Source organism: Heterocephalus glaber, unplaced genomic scaffold (assembly GCF_053883595.1).
Source record: "Heterocephalus glaber isolate CG9 unplaced genomic scaffold, H.glaber_assembly_v1.0 deba00000768, whole genome shotgun sequence".
NCBI classification, from domain to species: domain Eukaryota; kingdom Metazoa; phylum Chordata; class Mammalia; order Rodentia; family Bathyergidae; genus Heterocephalus; species Heterocephalus glaber.
The window spans coordinates 67,204-86,766 of NW_028258162.1; the positions used below are offsets into that span (position 1 = coordinate 67,204).

A 19,563-nucleotide genomic window follows, 5' to 3' on the forward strand; every position below is an offset into this window, starting at 1 on the left:
TATAAAATCTCTAAACAGAGTCCCCTTGACAATTCTTTTTGAGGCACATCCCAGGTTCATTTGTCTGGGAGTGTTCAGCTTCCACTTTACAATAAATGCTGCTTCCTGTTTTCACTCTACCATAAATACTTTTGCTTAGTCCTGTTTTGAGCCCCTACCTTGTAATTCTTCTTGGACTGAGAGAAGAACCCATCAGCCAGACAGTAACAATCCCCAGCCCTTTCTTATTTTGAGCCAGTGTTTTGCTAAGTGGCTAAATTTCCCAGGGTGATCTTGAATTTAGCATCCTAAGTGATCCTCCTGCTTCAGCCTCCCAGAGTTCTGGGATCACAGGTGTACGGCATCAGGCCAGGCTGCTGAAGGCTAATTCTAAGGACTAATGTAACTAGTACCACAAGGCTAGAAGAGGGGACAAATTGTGCCATTTAACTTTTCATGTCAGTGGTTCCTGACACACGCTGCAAGTGTCCTAGTTCTGGTTTCACAGAGTGATCACATGCAGCTTACACACTGTTTCTTGTACGTGGATCTGGTGACATGGCTGCCCATGCCTTGGAGAGGGCCTTGCAGCTTCTTCCCCAGAGGGGTCTGGGACCCAGTACAGCCACTAAGGATGGGCATCAGCACTGGGAGACCAGGCGGCAGAAAGCCCTTTGATCCCCACGGGGTAACAGTTCACCAGAGGCTGTCGGGGTGAGGTTGGTGCTGCGTGGCCTGGGGCTGGCCCTGCCTCAGGACGTCCTGTCCAGGGGATGGGCACAGACATAGGTCCGCTTCTCCGGGATTCGCCAAGACACTTCCTTAACCTGCTCATCCAGGTCTCCAGGATCATCTGAGAAGGCAGAGAGAGAGTAGGGCTCTTCCTGTGCCACTGTGAGGACACTAGGGGCACTTTTAACAAAGTCACCCCCACTGCAAGCCCCTGGGGAGTGATTCTGGGTGGCCAGTGGTGACAAAGATTCCTCCTCTCCTCTGAGCTCCAGGTCTCGTGGTGGGGCTGGGGAAAGGCCCTGCTCAGCAAATGATCCACAAGAGGAGAAGCCATCTGGTCACCCCCACAGCAGGTCACAGTCCCACCCGCCATGCCAGTGCCTGGACCACCCCTGGGACCACAGGAATCATAGGCGAGGCCCCCAGTAGCCCTCTGCACTCTGACTCTGGCAGCAGAGCTGTCACACAGAGACCCTGAGCCACATATTCCATGATGTGGCCACACAGCTGCAGGGCAGCCTGAGCCCTCAGGACAAACTGAGAGGTGGGTCTCCCACTCCCAGCCACCGGCCTCATTAATGTAGAAGGGAACACAGACTGGCTCAGAGGTCACAGCGTGGCTCTGTTCCCGCCCGGATCCAGACCTGACCGGGTCACTCAGGGTCTCTGAGCCTCAGTTTCCTGGGTGGGGCTGAGCAGTGCTCACCTTGAGATCATGGTCCCAGAGTCCAATTGGGAAGGAGCCGCTGGCCGTTGACAGCACGGCCACTGTGCCATACAGGATGACGAGGACATCGGCCATCTGCTTCATCACCAGGGCCCAGCAACATGGCTCACACCAGAGGCCGGTGCTTAGTGTGCACAACGTCACAAGCCAGCCCCTGGCATCCAGCCCAGGTGATCCAACCCAAGGTCCTGCTCTGGCTCACGACACAGGAACACGAGCAGCAGTGTGGCCTAATGGTGGCTTCTTCTACAGCACAGTCCTGTAATTCTTGCTGATTGTACTGCACAGTACAGTACCATAGTTTTATGTTCTGTTATACATTACAGTGCTGCGTGGAAAAGTTATACAAATGAAAGCAAAGTCATCAGGCTGGAGTTTCCTTTGACCATTTCTTTGTTCTGAATATTGCAATGTGCATACTGTATACAATTCCTCATTTAGCGACCGATTCATTTAATGACCTGGCCACAGAAACTGAACTTGCTCGTTAATCGAGGAATTCTGTACTTGTTCTGCTTGAGCTTGGTGACACTGTCCTGGGTGGCCAGGAGAGAGCACTCAACTCGGCACCCTGCCCCACCATAAGCCTTTCTGTCACTTCAGAATCATTGGGGACAGGGCTGTTACAGGGGTCAGAGAACTGGCACAGGTGGGGACCCACCACCTCTCGTGACCAGCCTCCTATGGGTCACTCCTTTCTCTAAGCCCCGACTTCAACTTGCAGCTAAGATCCTGCCGAGACTCACGGGCCAAGGGCACACTTGTGAACTGAAGTGACTGCATCCAGCACAGAGGAACACCTAGAGGGCTCACTGCCACCTGCACAGAGCTCTGCCTTCTCCACCAGGCGTCCTGCCACCACCAGACAGGGCTTCTCCAGGCCAGCAGCCCTCAAAGTGTGATTCCAGAGGCCAGTTTAGCAACACTTTGTGGGGGCCAAAGGAGGGTGGCCATCTCTTTCATTATTACTAAAAAAAAAAAAAAAAAAGACACCCCCTAAAGAAAAGCAGCAGGAACGGGGCATGATTTGATGTTAAACTCCTGTAATCCCAGCACTCAGGAGGCTGAGGCAGGAGGACTGTAAATTCCAGTCAAGCCTGGGCAACTTAGTGACATCGAGACCTTGTCTTCAAAATAAAAATAAAAATAAGGAGCCAGGGATTTAGCTCAGTGGTGCTGCCACCTGCCTGGAAAGTGCAAGGTCCTGAGCTCAATCCTAGATACCAAAAATAAATCAATAAAAATAAGGAAAGGGCTAGGGATGCAACAAAACCAGGGTGATATGTATAGTCTTGCCCGGGGCAGGGGAGGGGAGGAGAAAGAGGCAAAGACGAAGAAAGGAAGGAAGCTCCTGCCTGAGGGACCTGTTAGGGTTGAAAGCCTTCTTTCCTTCGCCACTGTGAACATTTTCACCTCCAGATTTTAGTTTTTCTTTTGCAGCCACTCTACCCTGAGATACACCACAGCAAGGTGCGAGTTTCAGAAATGCCGACTCACAGGTACTCGTGTTGCTTGTGTCCAGCAGACCTAAGGACAGGTAGCTATCCCTGCAGCCAAGGTCTCCCCAAGAATCCCAGGGTCCCCTCACAGAGCTCATGAGTGAGGCACTGGCTGAAGCCTGCACCCCGGGTCTACACCTCAGCTCTGCCACTGAGACCCAGGCAGGACCAGAGTTAAGACCCTGCCTTTGAGGAATCTGAGGCCCAAGAGGAGAAATGACTGCTGAAGGTCACACTGCTCAGGGCAGATGTGGGACTTGATGGGGCCTGGTGTGACCCCTTCAGGTCAGTCTCTGAGCTGGGCTTGGCGGGCAGGCGTGGTCCCTGCTGCCCCTTCCTTCCAGGAGAGGACAGGCTAGTGGCTGTGCTGCCCAAAAGCACCTCTCTGCAGAGGACCTGCTCTAGTGGCAGGGATGAAAGAAATAGAGAGATAGATGGTCTTTTTTCTTCTGGCTTTGGATGGAAATATACTGGCCAATGCACAGATAGTTAAGGCAGTTATTTTGAACTTAACCACAAAGAATGACCCCACTGAGGAAGTCTCAGAATCAGATGTTGGAATAAGATAATTGATGGGCAAACAACAGTCCTCCAATGCACAGAGAAACCCATCTCACGGGGTGGGTTTACCAAGAAATCAAGGGGAGCTTAGATGGCAGTTGAAAAGATTGTGCACCCCTGACCTCAGATAATGAGGACAGGGGAAAGGACTTTGTGAGCTAGGGGGTAAAAGCAACTGCTTATTTATATAAGATGTGCCTGCCTCCTGCAGACAGACAGCTGTTTCTGCAGAATCACCATTCTTTTTGCTTCTGCTATACTTCATGTCTTTGAGTCCATACTTTTGGGGTCTGCACGGTGAGCTTCGACCACAGGGAATAGACTGGGATGACCTCCCAGGGACGAGGACTTGATGGCTTTGGGTTGCGGCACCTGCTGCAGGCACTTGAGTAATCCTGAGCACCCACTGTGAGCCTGGACCTGCTCTGTGCTGGGCCTGCATGCGGCTCTCAGCTCCTCTCTGGGGATGACAGCTCTGCTTCCTCCTGGCCAAGAGGCTCTGCACCCAGGAAGTCAATCTCTGTGCCCAGGAAGTCAAGCTTTGGCTCAGGAAGTCAGTCTCTGGGGCAAGAAAGTCAAGCTCTGTGGCAAGGAAATCAATCTGTGCCCAGGAAATCAAGCTCTGTGCCCAGAAAGTCAAGCTCTACGCTCAGGAAGTCAAGCTCTGCTCCCAGGAAGTCAAGGTTTGAGCCCATCTGCTGCCCTAAAAAGCGAGAGTGACCCTGCCTCACGGGCTGAGGCGTCACCAAGAAGCCCTGCCCAGCACAATGCCAAGTATGGGAGCCTCCGAGAGAGGCCATGACTTGCCCAAGGCTACACACTTTCCCTGCCCCTCTGGCGCTGAGTGATTCTTGCCCACGGGGCCACGGGGTCTGGGCTGGGGAAGGTCTCTCAAAGCTCCAGGTGGTGGACTGGCAATGGGCAGCACAAGGGGACCGTCTGGTGGGTGACAGAACCAGTCTTGGGCACGTGGGCTCGTGACAGAAATCTGTTTAATGGGTGAGGCCTGTTACACTCTGGCTCTGAAAGTTTCCATAAAGGCAATTTTCCGTGTTTAAAAAATAGATTTGCTACATAAAGATGTATACATTCATAAATAGGTAACGTGAAAAGTTCCCGATGCAAATGGCATCCTTGGACTGGCTGAGGTCCCCACCCCGTCCCCTGAGTCCAGGCCTTCGGGTCTGAGAGGGCCTGGCTGGCATCCCCAGGGAAGAGAGGAGCTGAATTCAATGTGAATCAAGGCTGGGGCCGTGACCTTGGGGCCGACCCCTTCTGGGGGGGACAGGAGCCCCTGCCCGGCTGCTCCTCCACTGGGTGATTTGGAAACAAGAGATGAAACTGGTCCCCTCTGGCCTGAGACCAGGCTGCTGGGAGCTGGTAGGTGGCTGGCAGGAGAGACAGGCTGGTTTTGTTTTCTGTCCCACACACTTCTGTTTCCTTACCCAAGCCCAGGGGGCAGTGAGCCCCACCTGATGGGACACTGTAGGGCAGGGGTCCAACACGGGGCCCGAGGCCTGGCCACTGCCACTGAGGCCGGAGGGGAGGCCGGCTGCTCTGTAGGAAATGGCTTCAGCTTGACTGTGGGGACCTGGTGGCCACAGGGCAGGGAAGGACTTGTTCTCCCCGGAGATCAGGAGCAAGAGCGCAGACTGTGGTGGGGCAGCTGGGTCACTGGCAGGATTCTGAGTGACAGGAATGGAAGGGAGGGATGGAGATGGGGGAGAGAAGGGTCAGGACAGGGAGGCCAGGTTGGCCGAGACAGCTCAGGAAGGGACCGGAATCGTGCTGGGCAGGGATAGCTGCTAGGGAGAAGCTGAGTGTGGACCGAGATCCCTCAGAGCCCTGGACCAGGTGAGGTTTCAGAAGTGCCATGGAGCAGGATTGGGGTCTGGGCAGTAGAACTGGAGCCCTAGGCCAGTTGGGCCCTTAGGTGAGAGCACAGGGAAAGGAGTTCTGGGGCAGGGGAGGACAGGGAGGGACGGGGCAGTGGGATGGGCCATAAGAGGACGGGGAGCGATGGGGGCACTGGGGAGGGGTGGGGCACAGGGCTGAGAGGGAAAGCTGGGGGACATCCAGGGCAATTTGGGCTTCTAGGCTGAACTTGGCACAAGGCTGCTCCTGTCCATGGGGTGGGGGCAGGGGCGGCCCTCACTCACACTCTGACATGTTGGGTTGTGGAAACACAGAAGCGGGATGGCATCCTGGTGGCTGAGCCAGCCAAGGGGCCACCAAGGAGGAGGAGTCCCGGCTGAGCTGGCTCTGTTCTCCTTGCTCCCAGGCAGCCAGCGGTGGACAGTGGTTGCAAGGGTGGTGGCTCACAGCCTACAGTGACAAGTGAGCTCTGTCCTGTGCCTTCTCTGGATCCAGGCAGCCCTGGATCCACAGCAAAGGTGCAGCGTCCAACCCGAGGAAGAGGAGAGTGGGAACAGTGCAGCATGGCCCTGTGCCCTGAGGTCTCACCTGACCCCATGTGTGCTCCATCACCCCTGAGAAGAGCAGGGCTCTGCAGGGTCACCCTCCAAGTGACTCTTTGTGCCCAGGTAGAAAGCCAGGCTCTATCTGTCCTGATGGTGACCCCAGACACCTCAGCTTTGGCAGAGGTCGTGGGGCCCGGGTGCAGCAGGGGAGAAGGCTGGCAGTGGCACTTCCTGCCAATAGCACAGGCCAACTGGAACTAGCAGAAGCCCCAGGCCCACCCCAACCCCAGCTTCACAATGAGGCCAGAGGCCCAGCGGCTGCTGCCTATGCTTGCACTCTTCCCACCCACAGGAACCCAGCTCCTCACTGACATGGACCCTGTCTCCCATGGGTGCCATGCTCAGCCATGTACCCAGGTCTCAGCAGGGGAAGGGGCTGGAGTGGCCACAGTGCTTGGAGCATGGCAAGGGCAACTTGGGCAGGAAACAGCTGCCACCACATAAACACTGAGCACTACCTGGCTTAGAGAGCAGCCATTCTGCCAGGCCCAGGGAAGATGGCGCTGTTTTTTAGGGGTGCCTGCCTGCTGTCCAACCTCAGCACCCAACACAGGTTGAGGCCATTGTGTGCCCAGTGGATAAAGGTGTCCAGGCCATGGTTACCAGGTGAGGCCTTTGTTGTTGAGAAACGGCTTGCCGGGCCCCAGGGCAGCGGGTGATCATGGACATGGTGGCAGGAGGATCTGTGCACCCAGGAATGAGGCTGAGTGCCCTGCAGGTCCCGTGGGCCCTCATCTACAGGGAAGGATACAGGTGGCTGTATGGTTTGTTGCTGAGGCTCCATCCCAGCCTTGGACGCCAAGCATACACTCTACCACATGCTGCTGCCTCAAAACCACTGTTTCTACCTTCAGTGTCCCTCTCCTGCCACATCCCCACCCTCCAGGCCAAAGGGTTAGCCACTGTGGCCATCTCCAGCTGCCATGGGCCAAGATCCCCACTCTTGTGTTGATGAAAATAAGAAGCCACACAGAGAGCCAGTAAACTGAGGTCTTGATAAGGCAACAGGCTGGGCCCAGGAGGCAACTGGGGCTGTGGCTGACACAAGGGAGAAAGCCAACTCAGGCCAGAGGACTCTGTGCCGCTGCACTCAGAAACTGTCCAGCTACTCCTGCTCACTAGACTGCAGACAGAGCCCCCAGTGGCCTGGCAGAATCTGGGCACCAGCTGCAAAGTCAAGGTCACTAGGCAAAGGAGAAGGTGACACAGGCAAGGGACCCATCCCACGCTGGGGTCAGCTGGCAGGCGCAGACCAGTCCTAGAATGTGTAGAAAACCAGCCCTGGCCCCCCGGGTACTGCAGGGAGTTTGGCTCCTCCTTCCCAGCATCCCCTTCCGGTGCAGAGTCTGAGGGAGGGAGGGAGCCCACCCCTGCGCATCAGCACCCACAGCCCCAGCTCTCCCCGATGTCCTTGCTGTCCAGCTGGATGAGGTCGGTGTTCTTCTCACTGAACATGGGGCCCCCATGCCGCATGATGAGCTCAGTGGCGACCCGAACGAAGGCCTCCTCCACGTTGCTTGAGTCCTTGGCAGATGTTTCGATGGCGCACAGGATGTCATAGTGCTCAGCCAGGCTCTGCGCCTCAGCCAGCTGGACCTCCCGAAGCTCAGCCAGGTCAGACTTATTCCCTGTCACGGAGAGACCGGGAGCAGCATGGTGAGACCCATGGGGGCTGGATGAACCCAGCTCTGCCCAGTAGGGCCACCCTGAAAGCCCCCATGCTACAAGCTCCCTCTGCCAGCTACAGAGAAACACACAAACTGCCTTATGTAAAACACTTTCCTAGCTGGGTGTGATGACGCATGCCTGTAAGCCAGCACTTGGGAGGCTGAGGCAGGAGGATCGCCGAGAGTTTGAGGTTGACATACAAGCTACATAGTGAGTCTGAGGCCAGCCTGAATTATATAGTGAGACCTTGTCTTAAAAACAAAATAAAACCACACACATGCAAAGAAAACAAAATAGAGTTTCCTAAGTTTGCAGCTCTTATTCTTTTCTTTTCCCCCTGGCACTGGGCATGGAACCCAGGGCCTGTGCATGCTAGGTGAGAGCTCTACCAGGGAGCTATACCCCAGCCCTTTTCTTATTTTGAGATAGGGTCTTCCTAAGTTGCCCAGGCTGGCCTCATATTTATGATCCTCCTGCCTCAGCCTCCCCAGTAGCTATCTTACTCATTTTTTTTTTTTTCTAGTACTGGGGATTAAACTCAAGGTCTCTGCACTGAGCTAAATCCCCAGCCCTTTTTTGTTGTTGTTGCTGTTTTTAAGACAAGGTCTCACTATACAGCCTAGACTGGCCTTGAACTTGTGGGTGTACTCCTGCCTCAGCCTCTCAGATTGCTGGGGACACAGACATGTGCCACCACACCCTGTTTATTCCATCCTTTAGTCTCTCTCTTTTTCTTCCTCTTTCATAGCTTTGTAAAACCCTGGCATGTTATTGCTTCTCTTTGCTTTATTTTGGAGTGCTGGGGATGGAACCAAGGCCCCTATACAGCCAAGCGCTCTGCAGCTGAGCTCTGTCCGTAGCCTGCTGCTTCCTCCTGAGGAGGAGAGGGATCAGAAGCACAGGGAGCTCCATGCCCACACTTGCTCTGACCCTACACTGGGTCATCTGTCTCTGGGTCTCAAGTTTCCCCGACACCTATCCTGCCACCTTCAGCACAGGAGGGCAGAGCACAGATTAAATGATACAACGAATGGGGGGGGGCACACTTATCATGCACTTACCATTTACTTAATAAATCTGAGGGTGCTTGACTTGTTTTTTTTTTTTGGTACCGGGGATCGACTTGTGAGGCAGGTGGCAGCCCCACTGAGCTAAATCCCCAATCCCTTGTTTCTGCTTTTGCTAAAACTTATTACACTTATTATTTATTCTCTTCTATTGTTCTTTGGAATGCTTTTATTCTTTTAAGACTAGTTTTGGATGATTTTGCTTTTCTGACAGTAACAGCTCAGGCTGCTACTCTACCTATAGGCACACCTTGGTCTTCTCTAAGATATTTCCACTGCTTGATCTCTTTCTAGAATTTAGGTTCCTCTCTGGTTATCATTTTAACATGGTTATAGGAAGGACAAAAACAAAGAGTAAGAGTCTATAAAGACCTAAAATTCTTAGCCAGGCATGGTGGCACACAGCTGTAATCCTGGTTACTCAGGAGGCTGAGGCAGGAGGACTGCCCCAGGCTGGCCTCAAAAATCTCTGGGCTCAAGTGATCCTCCTGCCTCAGCCTCCTGAGTAGCTGGGACTACAGGTCCATACCACTACACCTAGCTAAGAACTGTCAATATCTTTAGATATGAAAATAGTATTGTCATGTATTTCTGATCTGTTTTTTATAGATTCACACTGGCATACAGACATGGAATTGTTTGGAATGTGAGTTCGGTCTCAAAACGAAGGGAAGGATGAGGGCAGAGAAACAAGGAGTTGGATTTGAAGTGCAAATGGCCGGAGGAGGTTGAGAGGGACCGAGGTTCATTACATCGTTCTCTCTTTGTGCCTGTATGAGGTGCTTTGTAACAGGTTTTTGAGAAATGGCCTGGATAAAGGAAGCAGGAGGGCCAGGAAGGCAAGCTGGGTCCTGCCAGGGCAGTGCAGCCCAGGCAGGGCTATGCTCAGAGAAGCCAACCCTAAACTTCATCTGAGCTCACGGGCTTGAGGGACTTTCCAAGCCTCCTGTCACAGGAGAAGCCAGGGCTGAGAGGCAAATCCCCTGTGACTATGAAGACGCCACAGTGCTGGCCATGTCAGACACTCAGTGCTACACAGAAGATGTTTCTGTCCCCTCTGTAACTCAGGCTAGAGCTTGATCTCTGCTGGGAGAGGAGAGGGTGGAAAACAATGGACATGGACATGGTTGGAGCCCCCATGACTGATCCTGGTGGCTTTATAACAGGCAGAGACACAAGCGGCACACGTGTCCATTCCCTGTCTCCTGCCACGTGAGACCTGTGCCATCTGGGGACTCCCCACAAGGAGGCCACCAACAGACACAGCCCCTTGGCCTTGGCCCTCCAAACCTGGGAGCCAAATAAATCTTCTCCCTATCTTACCAGCCCGTGGTATCATGTTACCAGCTCCAGGGACAGATAAACACACGCTCGAGCTACAGAGTGAATGCCAGCACCCTTCCTTGTATCCTCTTTGTTATGACTCCAGCACTGTAAATGACAGCAGGATCAGAGCCTGTAGGCTCAGGATTCAAACTCTGCTCCATTCCTGCTGGGCAAGCTCACCCCTCTCTGCTCTAGGCTTGCCCTGCATTTGGAAGAGAAAGACCCAGCCCTCAGGAAACTGAGGCAGGACGCTACCCTGGGCTATATAGTGAGTTCATGACCAGTGTAAACTACATAGCAAGAGCTTATCACAAAAAAAAAAAAAAAAGAAGAAAAGAAAAGAAGAGGGGGCCGAGACGGGGCAACAGTAACTGTGTCCCCGAGGGCCCTCCCAACCCTGCCCAGCCCCTGCTCACCGATCAGCAGCTGCACAATGTTGGAGCCTGCATACTTCCTCACGTCCTCAATCCAATGGGGCACTGACAGGAAGGTGCTCCTCTTGGTGATGTCGTAAGCAAGGATGGCCCCATTGGCACTGCGGTAGTAGCTCTGGGTGATGGTGCGGAACCGCTCCTGGCCAGCAGTGTCCCAGATCTGCAGCTAAAGAAACAGGGCCTCCGCTGAACCCAGTGGACACACCACACAGAGCACCAGCTCCATTGGCCTAGTAGGTGGCACACAAGGACCTGGCTTCTGGGCCAGACCTTGGGGAAAAAAGAAGGAAGTGAAGGGAAGGTGGGGAGCCCTGTCTCAGAGCTTTAGGGTTCCCCAGGAAAAGGGGACAAGCAAAGGATACATTGTGACCTGGCCCAGTCCCCAGTGTGCCCACACAACTGTAGTAACAGCTGTCTCCAGGGGTGCTGCAATCAAGAACATCTGGGTCCCTGCCCTCAAGGGGCATTGGGCCCCAACAGCAGGGGGGTTTCCCAGTGACTACACAGCCCAGAGCCTGCGCTAGGCCAGCAGGCATCTTGGGGTGATGACAGAGTCCTCCTCGGGAGCCTTTAAGTACAAGGCCACTTCCATCCATCAGGTGACCCAAACTAGCCAAAGCAAGGGGCTTAGTGTCTTCATTTAACCAATGCCCACTGGTGCCCTCGCTGACATGGCTGTGGGGAGAAGCTGCCCGGCTTCCTTTAAAGCAACCCTGTGGAGGGTGGGCCTGGGCAGGAGGCCAGACTCTTTGCAAATGCATCAGTCTATGGTCCACACAGAGCTGCAGGCCACCCTCCTCTTCACCCTCCTCCACTGGTGCCAGCACGCGAGGGACTGTACCTTACGTGCCAGGCAAGTGCTCCACCAGCCCTCTGGTACCTCCTTATCCAGTTCTCCAGGTCTAGAGGAGACAAGCTCAGAGGCCCTAGGCCAATAGTGGCAAATCTATGGCATGTGTGCCACAGGGGGCATGCAGAGCCCGTTCTGTTAGTGTGCAAGCCAATCAGCCCAAGAGCTGAGTATCAGATATTCACGTTTAATTGCAGTGTTGACACTCTGCGATGAATAAGTGGATTTTGGGTTGCAGTACACACTGCCTCGAAAAGTTTCATCATCACTGCCTAGGCAGTCCCTGAAAGTGGGGCTATGGCAGTGACTGCCATTTCCCCAGGCCCTAGGCACAGGTGGAGGGTTAAAGTGCAGGCCACAACAGGGAGCTCAGCTCCTCTGCAGATTTCCTGTTGATGCTTCAGCTGAGAGGCTCCAGGAAAAGCAAGCCCTGGTTCTGGAGCTCCTGGTGTCCCTGCACACGCAGGGAGCATGGGAGGCAAAGGCTCCTCTCTGTAAAGAGGGAAACACAGAGCAGAGAGAGGACAAGAGCAGCCTGACAAGAGGAACAAACTCCACAGACACCACCACCTCAGAACAATGCGAAACAGGTAGAGAGCCATAAAACCATTTCGGAAGAATACAAGACTTTTTTATTCAAGGAGCTGAAGATTGAACCTGGCACACACTGGGCATGTGCTCTGCCACTACACTATGCCCCAGGCCTAGAACACAATCTTTTTAGAAAAGGGATTGGCATTCTGAAAGAAAATAAAAATATGAAAATTAAAAATACAACATAAGGGCTAGAAGATAAAGAAGAAATCCTTCCAAAGTAGAGGAAAAGCTGGGCGTGGTGATGCACACCTGTAATCCCAGCATTCAGGAGGCTGAGGCAGGAGGATTATCATCAGTTCAAAGCCAGACCAGGCTACATAGTGAGTTCAGGACAGCCTAAACTACATAGCAAGACTCTGTCTAGGGATTAAACCCATGGGGTCTGCACTGAACTACATTACCAGCCCTTTACTGCTTTTTATTTTGAGACAAGTGTCTCACCAAGTTACTCAGGCTGTATTCAAACTTGTGATCCTCCTGCTTCAGCCTCCCAAGTACATGGGATTACAGGTGTACGTCACCATACCTAACTTTTATTATATTCATAATGCTTTAACCTGTTATATTTAAATATTTTAAAATATTAATATATGATCTGTTCAATATTATTGATAATTTATTCTATTAATAATTTTAATATATCAGAAATATTGATAAATATAAAGAATAAATATGCAGGGGCCAGGGATTTAGCCTAGCTGCACAGCACCTGCCTGGCAAGCACGAGGTCCTGAGTTCGATCCCCAGTACCAGAAAAAAACAGAAGAAGTATGCTAGATAGTAGTAAGAAGGAAAAAACAAGCTGGAGCATCAGAATTGATTGAAAGAGTTAGAAAGTCATCATACTACAGTGATTACTTGCATACCCATGTTTACAGCAGCACAATTCACAATAACTAAATCTTGGAAGAGGCCTAGATATCCATCAACAGATGAATGGATAGGGCCGGGGATTTAGCTCAGTGGTTCCACCGCCTGCCTCACAAGCCCAAGGACCCGAGTTCAATCCCCAGTACCAACCCCCGGCCCCAAAAACAGATGAATGGATAAAGAGAATGTGGTATTCACACAATGGAGTATTACTCTGCCATTAAGAAGGAGCCACTTGAGTCATTTGTAGGAAAATGGATGCACCTTGAGACCATAATGTTAAGTGAAGTAAATCATACACACAAGCTTAAATATTGCATATTTTTTATGAGAACATGAATAAATAAAGAGCAAAATAAAAGAGAGATCATAGGAAATATGGAGATAGAAGTTTCACAAGGGAAGGGGACCAAGAGATGGAGGGAGGGGCAAGGGAATGCAAACTAAAAAGGACCAAGATGTATTCTGTACAGGCACCAATTCTCCATGAGGAATGTGATCATGTACTGCGAACGTGTGCTAATAAAAATTAAAATTAAAGAAGCAGGGCAGAGCTGCGGGGTATGGGGGAGTACGGCCCCAGCAAGGAGGTGGCAGTGGCCTGGCCAGGTGACCACAGTGCATGTGCTGAAGCCCAGAGGCCTGGCACACACACTCTGCGGACAGAGAGCAAGCACCAAGGCCCTGTGCGCTATGGTCGCAGCCTGAGCATTCCATGGGCTCATGGGGCAGAAGCTTGGCCCTAAGGGGTGGGCCCAAAGGGGAGGGGACTGGGTGATGGGGGCGCTGCCCTGGTAAAGGCCCCAGAAAGTTCCAGAGACAAAGACTTGACGTGCTGGAGCACAGCTCCTTTCCCAGCTCCGCCTGTGTCACTACAGCCCTCTGTCCAGCTCACCAGCATTCCAGCCATGATACCACTTGCTAGGTCACAATGTAGCCAAGGGACCCAAGGGAACTCGCATAAGGACAGGGCAGATGTTGGTGTCCTGCCTAGACAGGCAAAACTATGAGCTGCATCAGCCTCTTTTCCTGATAAAGTATCTGCCTAAGGGACTCTGTCATAGCAACGGGGAGTGGGCCACCTCAGCCCGAGGCAGCCCAGGGGCGGGTATGGAAAGAAGGCAAAGACAGCATTTGCAATGGAGAAAAGGAGCAGGAGCACAGGATGAGAGAGCAGAACCAGGGGAGTGGGTGAGGTGGAAGCACAGGGAGTCTTGGACCCATCAGGTCTCTGAACAGGGTACCTCTGACTGCTGCACTGAGGATGAGGTAGATACAAAGAGAACGAGGAGGGGAGGAGCAGACCAATTGCCAGCATCCAGCCCCAAGAGAAGTGACCAAAGTCAGGAGATAGTCTGAGAATAAGGCCGCAAGAGACTGAATTCTGACTGAGTCCACATCACCATCGCACTCTACTGGAAGGATGCAGACATAGGATATGGGGCGGGCCTTGTGGAGAGTTCTTTACACCTTCATCTTCCAAAGCAAGAAGTTCATGGATTATGCCTACAACTGGAGGGGGAATAAAAAGCAGTACAAGCAGGGGCTGGGGATTTAGTTCAGTGGCACCATGCCTGGCTGGAAAAGTGCAAGGTTCTGAGTTTGATCCCCAGTTCCACCAAAAAAAGGAATATAAGCAAGAGAAGCGGAAAAAGCCTATCAATCAACGGCTGGAATTGGTTACCCTGGAGGTGGGGCTAGGGTATCCTCAGACCTTGTAACAACCTTTCTAGAACCAAATAACTCTTTAAACCACACACAGGTCAAAGTCTGATTAAAATAAAAGCAACACACAGGGCATAGTAGCATACTATGTAGTCCCAGCTCCACAGACAGCTGAGGCAGAAGGATTGCTTAAGCCCAAGAGTTGGAAGCCAGCTTGGGCAACACAGTGAAACTCTGTCTCAAAAATAAATAACCAAAAATATTAAAAATCAGTACTATGGATGAACAGAACTGAAAGGCATTAATTGGTTAGTTAAACCAGAGTCTGAGAGGGGAACGGGGGACAGAGGTGCAGGTGGACAGGAGGAATAGGGTAGAATGCACTACAGCATGAGAGGGTAACCTCGGTTAATAACCATTCGTTGAAAAAAGTTCAAAACTGCTTGCAGAGAGTATTTTGTATTTCCCAACACAAAAAAACAAAAATGTCTGAGGGGACAGATAATTACCACGATCTGATCCTTACACACTGAACATATGTATTGAAATCCGTACCCCATAAATATGTATAACCACAGTGTGTCAATTAAAAAGATATATGATGATACCACCTCGTCTTTGACAAAGGAGCCAACCACCCTCGTTGGAGGAAAGATAGCCTAGTTAATAAATGATGTTGGAAAAACTGGATTTCAACCTGCCAAATATTAAAACTAGACCCATACCTATCACCATGCACTAAACTAAGATCGAAGTAGATTAAAGATATAAATATTAAAACAGAAACACTAAACTTGCTGGAAGATAAGTTAGGTAGAACTCTTAAAGACATTGGCATAGGAAATGATTTTATGAACAAAACTGCAGTAGCATGGGAACTAGCACAAAGAATCAACCACTGGGATTTTATCTTATTAAAAAGCATCTGCACTCCAAGAGAAACCAACAGAGCTAAGAGACAACCCTACAATCTGGGAAAAAAATTTTAGCATCTGAACCTCAGATAAAGGACTACTATCTAGAATATATAAAGAATTCAAAAAAATCAGACCCCCCAAATTCAAAGACCCAATGCAAAAATGGGCATCTGAAATGAACAGACATTTCTCAGACAAAGAAGTAAAACCAGCAAATAAAAAGATAAAAAAATGTTCAACATCACTGGTCATTCAAGAGATGCAGATGAAAACAACACTGAGATTCCACCTCACCCCAGAAAGAATGGCTGCTATCAAGAAATCAACCAATAACAAATGCTGGCGGGGGTGTGGAGAGAAAGGAACCCTTCTCCGTTGTTGGTGGGAGGGCAGACTGGTGCAACCACTGTGGAAATCAGTATGGAGATAACCCAAAGAACTAGGGCTAGAGGTCCCATTTGACCCAGCTATTCCCCTGCTGGGTATCTTCCCAAAAGACTCATACCACAGGGATATATGTGCACCCATGTTTATAGTGGCACAGTTTGTAATAGCTAAAGCTTGGAAACAGCCCAAGTGCCCATCAACTGGAAACTGGATAAACTGGTTTATAAAATGGAGTACTACTCAGCCATAAAGAATGAGAAACTAGAGACATTTATAGCTAAATGGATGTATATTGAGGCCATATTCTTAAGTGAAATAAATAGGACACATGTGTAAATACTGAATAGTTTCTCTGGTATGAGAAACTGAAAGTGTAAATAAGGATTAAAATGAATAATTGATAATTTGAAATAGGACGAAAAGGCCCAAAGGGGTAAGGGAAGTGGGAGGGGAAGGGGAAAGGGAAGAAGGGAAAGGAAAAATTATGAGAAAAGGAAAAAATGGAAATGAAGTCTATATAATAATGTAAATAGGGAAGGGTGGAGGAGGTGAAGGGTGCACAGGTAATGGGGAAAAAATAAGATCCAAGATATATCATGTACAGGTACAAGCACCCAATGATAAATGTAAACTTACTGTATACCTAAAATGTACCAAAAAAAGAATTTAAGCAAAAAAAAAAAAAAAAAAAAAAATATATGATAAAAAAAGAACACTAAAAATAAAGTACAATGAAATGGAAAACCAACAAAATAGCTACAGACCAAGGGCTCTAGGCCAAGCTCCTGGGACACTGTGGGCATTGGGAAGAAGTATTTTGGGATAGGGACCCTTCTCAGGACCGTGACACTCCTATCCTGCCCCTAAATTAGAAGAAGGGAAGGAAAAGACCTCTGAACCCAGCTCTGGTCCTCTGGAACCCAGCGCTCCTGAGATGGTGACCCTGTTCTTTTGCTTACCTGCTTTGTGCCTCTGCACTACAACTTGTGTCCATTTTCATCTGTTATAAAGGTGCTGCAGGGCCAAACAATGAAACCAAAGTGAGCAGTGGTGGCATGGATAAATGTGACCATGTAACAATATTTCTTGAGCCATAATAATTGTGTAGCTAGTAGTGTTTTTAATATATCCCAAGTAGAGTATATGAAGAAACAAAAGAAAACTATTGGGCTGTGTGCACAAGTTGTTTTTTGTTTTTGTTTTTGTTTTTTGTAGAATTGAGGCCTTCACAGTGAGCTACCATCCATTCCTTTTTATTTTTCATTTTGATACAAGATCTTGCTAAGTTGCTAAGTTGCCCAGGCTGGGCTGAAACATGTGATCCTCCTGCCTCAGCCTCCCAGAGTACACTACCACACCTGGCTCCTTGGTTGTTCATTCAACCTGTACTTGAGCTCCTGCCACATCTCAGCCTCTGTTCTAGAAACTGGGAATGTCGCAGGGAATGAAGCACAAACAGCACCTGTTGTAAGAGAGGCGGGTGGACAAATACACAGACAGATAATTTGAGCAGGTAGAGAGTGCCCAGCACTCCAAGGGCAGCAAAGGCTGCCTACATGACCTGGGATGGCCTGGAAGGTGACATTTGCACAGAGGCCTAGATGATGAGGAAGCAATCAAAGGGCAGTGTCCGGGCAGCAAGAAGAATGCAAGGCCCAGAGTTAGGAAAAAGCTGAACACACATGAGACAGAGAGAGGGCAGTGAGCAGATGATCGTGAAGAAGATGTGTCAGGGAGCAGGCTGGGGCCAGCGCACATGGGATCTCACGTGGATTCTACTGTCAGGACAATGAAAAGCTGTGGACGTCTGAAGTAGCCAACTCTATCAAGGCCCCTGCTCTCCAGCCATGCTGCAGCACCCAGCTTTGCTCAGGCGACCCTTGCCACTCAGGTCTCATTTAGCCCTAGAGCACTCAAGTCTGGCCGGGGCAGTCTGCTAGAAGCCACCTGCACTCATGCCTTCACAACCCAGACAGGCAGGGCCGGCCACCTGGGATCCCTATGACCAACGAAGTAGAGGGCAAAAGCTTTCTCTTTACCCCTCAGAGGGGCAACCGTGAGACACATCCCCCACCCTCCAGAGTCCAGCCAGGGTCAGAATCCGCTCACAGCAGTAACCAGCTGTAGGATGTGGCCCTGACCAGCACCCCCTAGCATTCCCAGAGCAGGTCCCCTGCACCCAAGTCCTTGCTCAGGCCATTTTCCAGGGGACGCCCAGGCAGTGACAACACTCCTGGGGTACAGCTCAGGGGTAGAGCACATGCTTAACATGCCCAAGGCCCTGGGCTCCATCCCCATCTCCAAAAACATGGATGCACTAAAAGTACCACTCCAGGTGCTGGGTGGAGAATGGTCTCATGGGGCTGCATGAGGTTTAGTGACAGGCTCCTCACTACTGGTCCCAAGCCCTGCTGCATTCTAAGAGGATGGGAAAATCATGCCAGGAGAGACCCCACTCCCCAAGGAAGCACCCAAGGGAGGCAGGTGCCAAGTGTTAGGCGAGATGGCTAGACACCCCAGCCAGGAGGCACTGTGAGCCTGCAATGGCAGAGGACAGGCCTGGGCTCAGAGGCTCTGAGATGTGGACTGGGCAGGAGTCCCTGCAGAGTCACTGTCACTCTCCCTGAGGCCTGCAGAGAGGAAATAGCCAGGTTCTGAGGGGGATGGTGCACGGCCAAGGCATCCAAGCAACATAACACTGATTCCAGCCACAAGGGGAACCCCAGGCACTAAGTCCTCACTACATCTTCCCCTGTTGCACCCCTTCTCAAGCTGCAGCACCGCCCCAGTATCCATAGGTCACTCCCAGCAGCCTCCACCCAATGCCGGGCTTCCTCCCATGGCAGCCAAATCACAGCTCCCAGACCCCATGAAGATCCTGTCACTCTCTGCACTCAGGCCTTGGGTAGTAACCCCCATCCATAGAATCTGGACAGCTGGTGGGTTTGGTACTGTGCCCTGAGCATACCCCAGCTCCTTTAGCTCTCCCCAGCCAGGCTTCTGATCTTGCACAACCTGCAGGGAAAGTCTCTGGCTGCTGATACCTGAAGTCAGTCCACGACATCTCCTGGACCAGCATTGCTGAGACCCAGTGAGAACAGGGAGGGCTCCCCCAGCATGCATGCTCAAGAAAGGGTGCCAACCTCCCTCCCCACCAGCAAGACTGAAGCAGGTGAGTTTAATTAAACAGGTTGAGTGGACACATCAAGTCTTTGATCTCTGTGCTGGCAAAGCTCCACAGGGCTTTTCTTTTCAAGGTCCCAGCTACGCTATCACTGAGTCTCCACATCCCCGCCATCACTCCTTTTCTAGAACAGGTCCATCATTCTTCCATCATCCCTCAGGACCCCACAATAGCTGTCCCTGACTCCACAGCTGTAGCCCAGTGTCCCTGAGCCCTCGTCTACAGCAGCACACATCAGTGTCCTGTCATGTGTCCCATATTAGGATGGCTTTGAGGCCTAGGCAGGAACACAGAAGCCAGCAAGATGGCGAGACTAGGGGATGCAAAGATGTCACACACGCATGTGTGCATGTGCGTGTGAGCGCACACACATGGCACACACACGAGGAACACATGCATGCATGCTCCTTGTTTTCCCACGTGGTGCCCTGCACCCCTTTCAGGCTCCGCCATCAAGAAAGCCATCACCAGACACAGCCCATAACCCTGCACCTCCAAAACCGAAAGAGCCAAAATAAACCTCTTTTCTTTACAAAGTGAAAAGAGAGAAAGCACACTGTGCCTGGAGCAAAAAACAAAACAAAGACAACTAATCACTCTTCTGTAGGGCAAACAAAATG

The 19,563-nt window shown here is 51.1% G+C and overlaps 1 protein-coding gene across 3 annotated transcripts in view; it reads right to left on the bottom strand.

The window, feature by feature from the left end:
• Window positions 1–6,954: 6,954 nt before the first annotated feature.
• Rab43 (RAB43, member RAS oncogene family) overlaps window positions 6,955–19,563 on the bottom strand; it is a 29,873-nt gene continuing 17,264 nt past the window's right edge. Inside the window, exons 2-3 of one of the 3 annotated variants that reach the window (XM_004874855.2) lie at window positions 10,456–10,639; window positions 6,955–7,606 (exon numbers count right to left, since the gene is read on the bottom strand). In XM_004874855.2, the coding sequence (XP_004874912.1) occupies window positions 7,356–7,606; window positions 10,456–10,639 (435 nt within the window). In that variant the 3' untranslated portion in view covers window positions 6,955–7,355. The remainder of the gene's footprint in view (window positions 7,607–10,455; window positions 10,640–19,563) is intronic. The other 2 variants (XM_013069301.3, XM_013069302.3) reach the window with 2 other exon arrangements.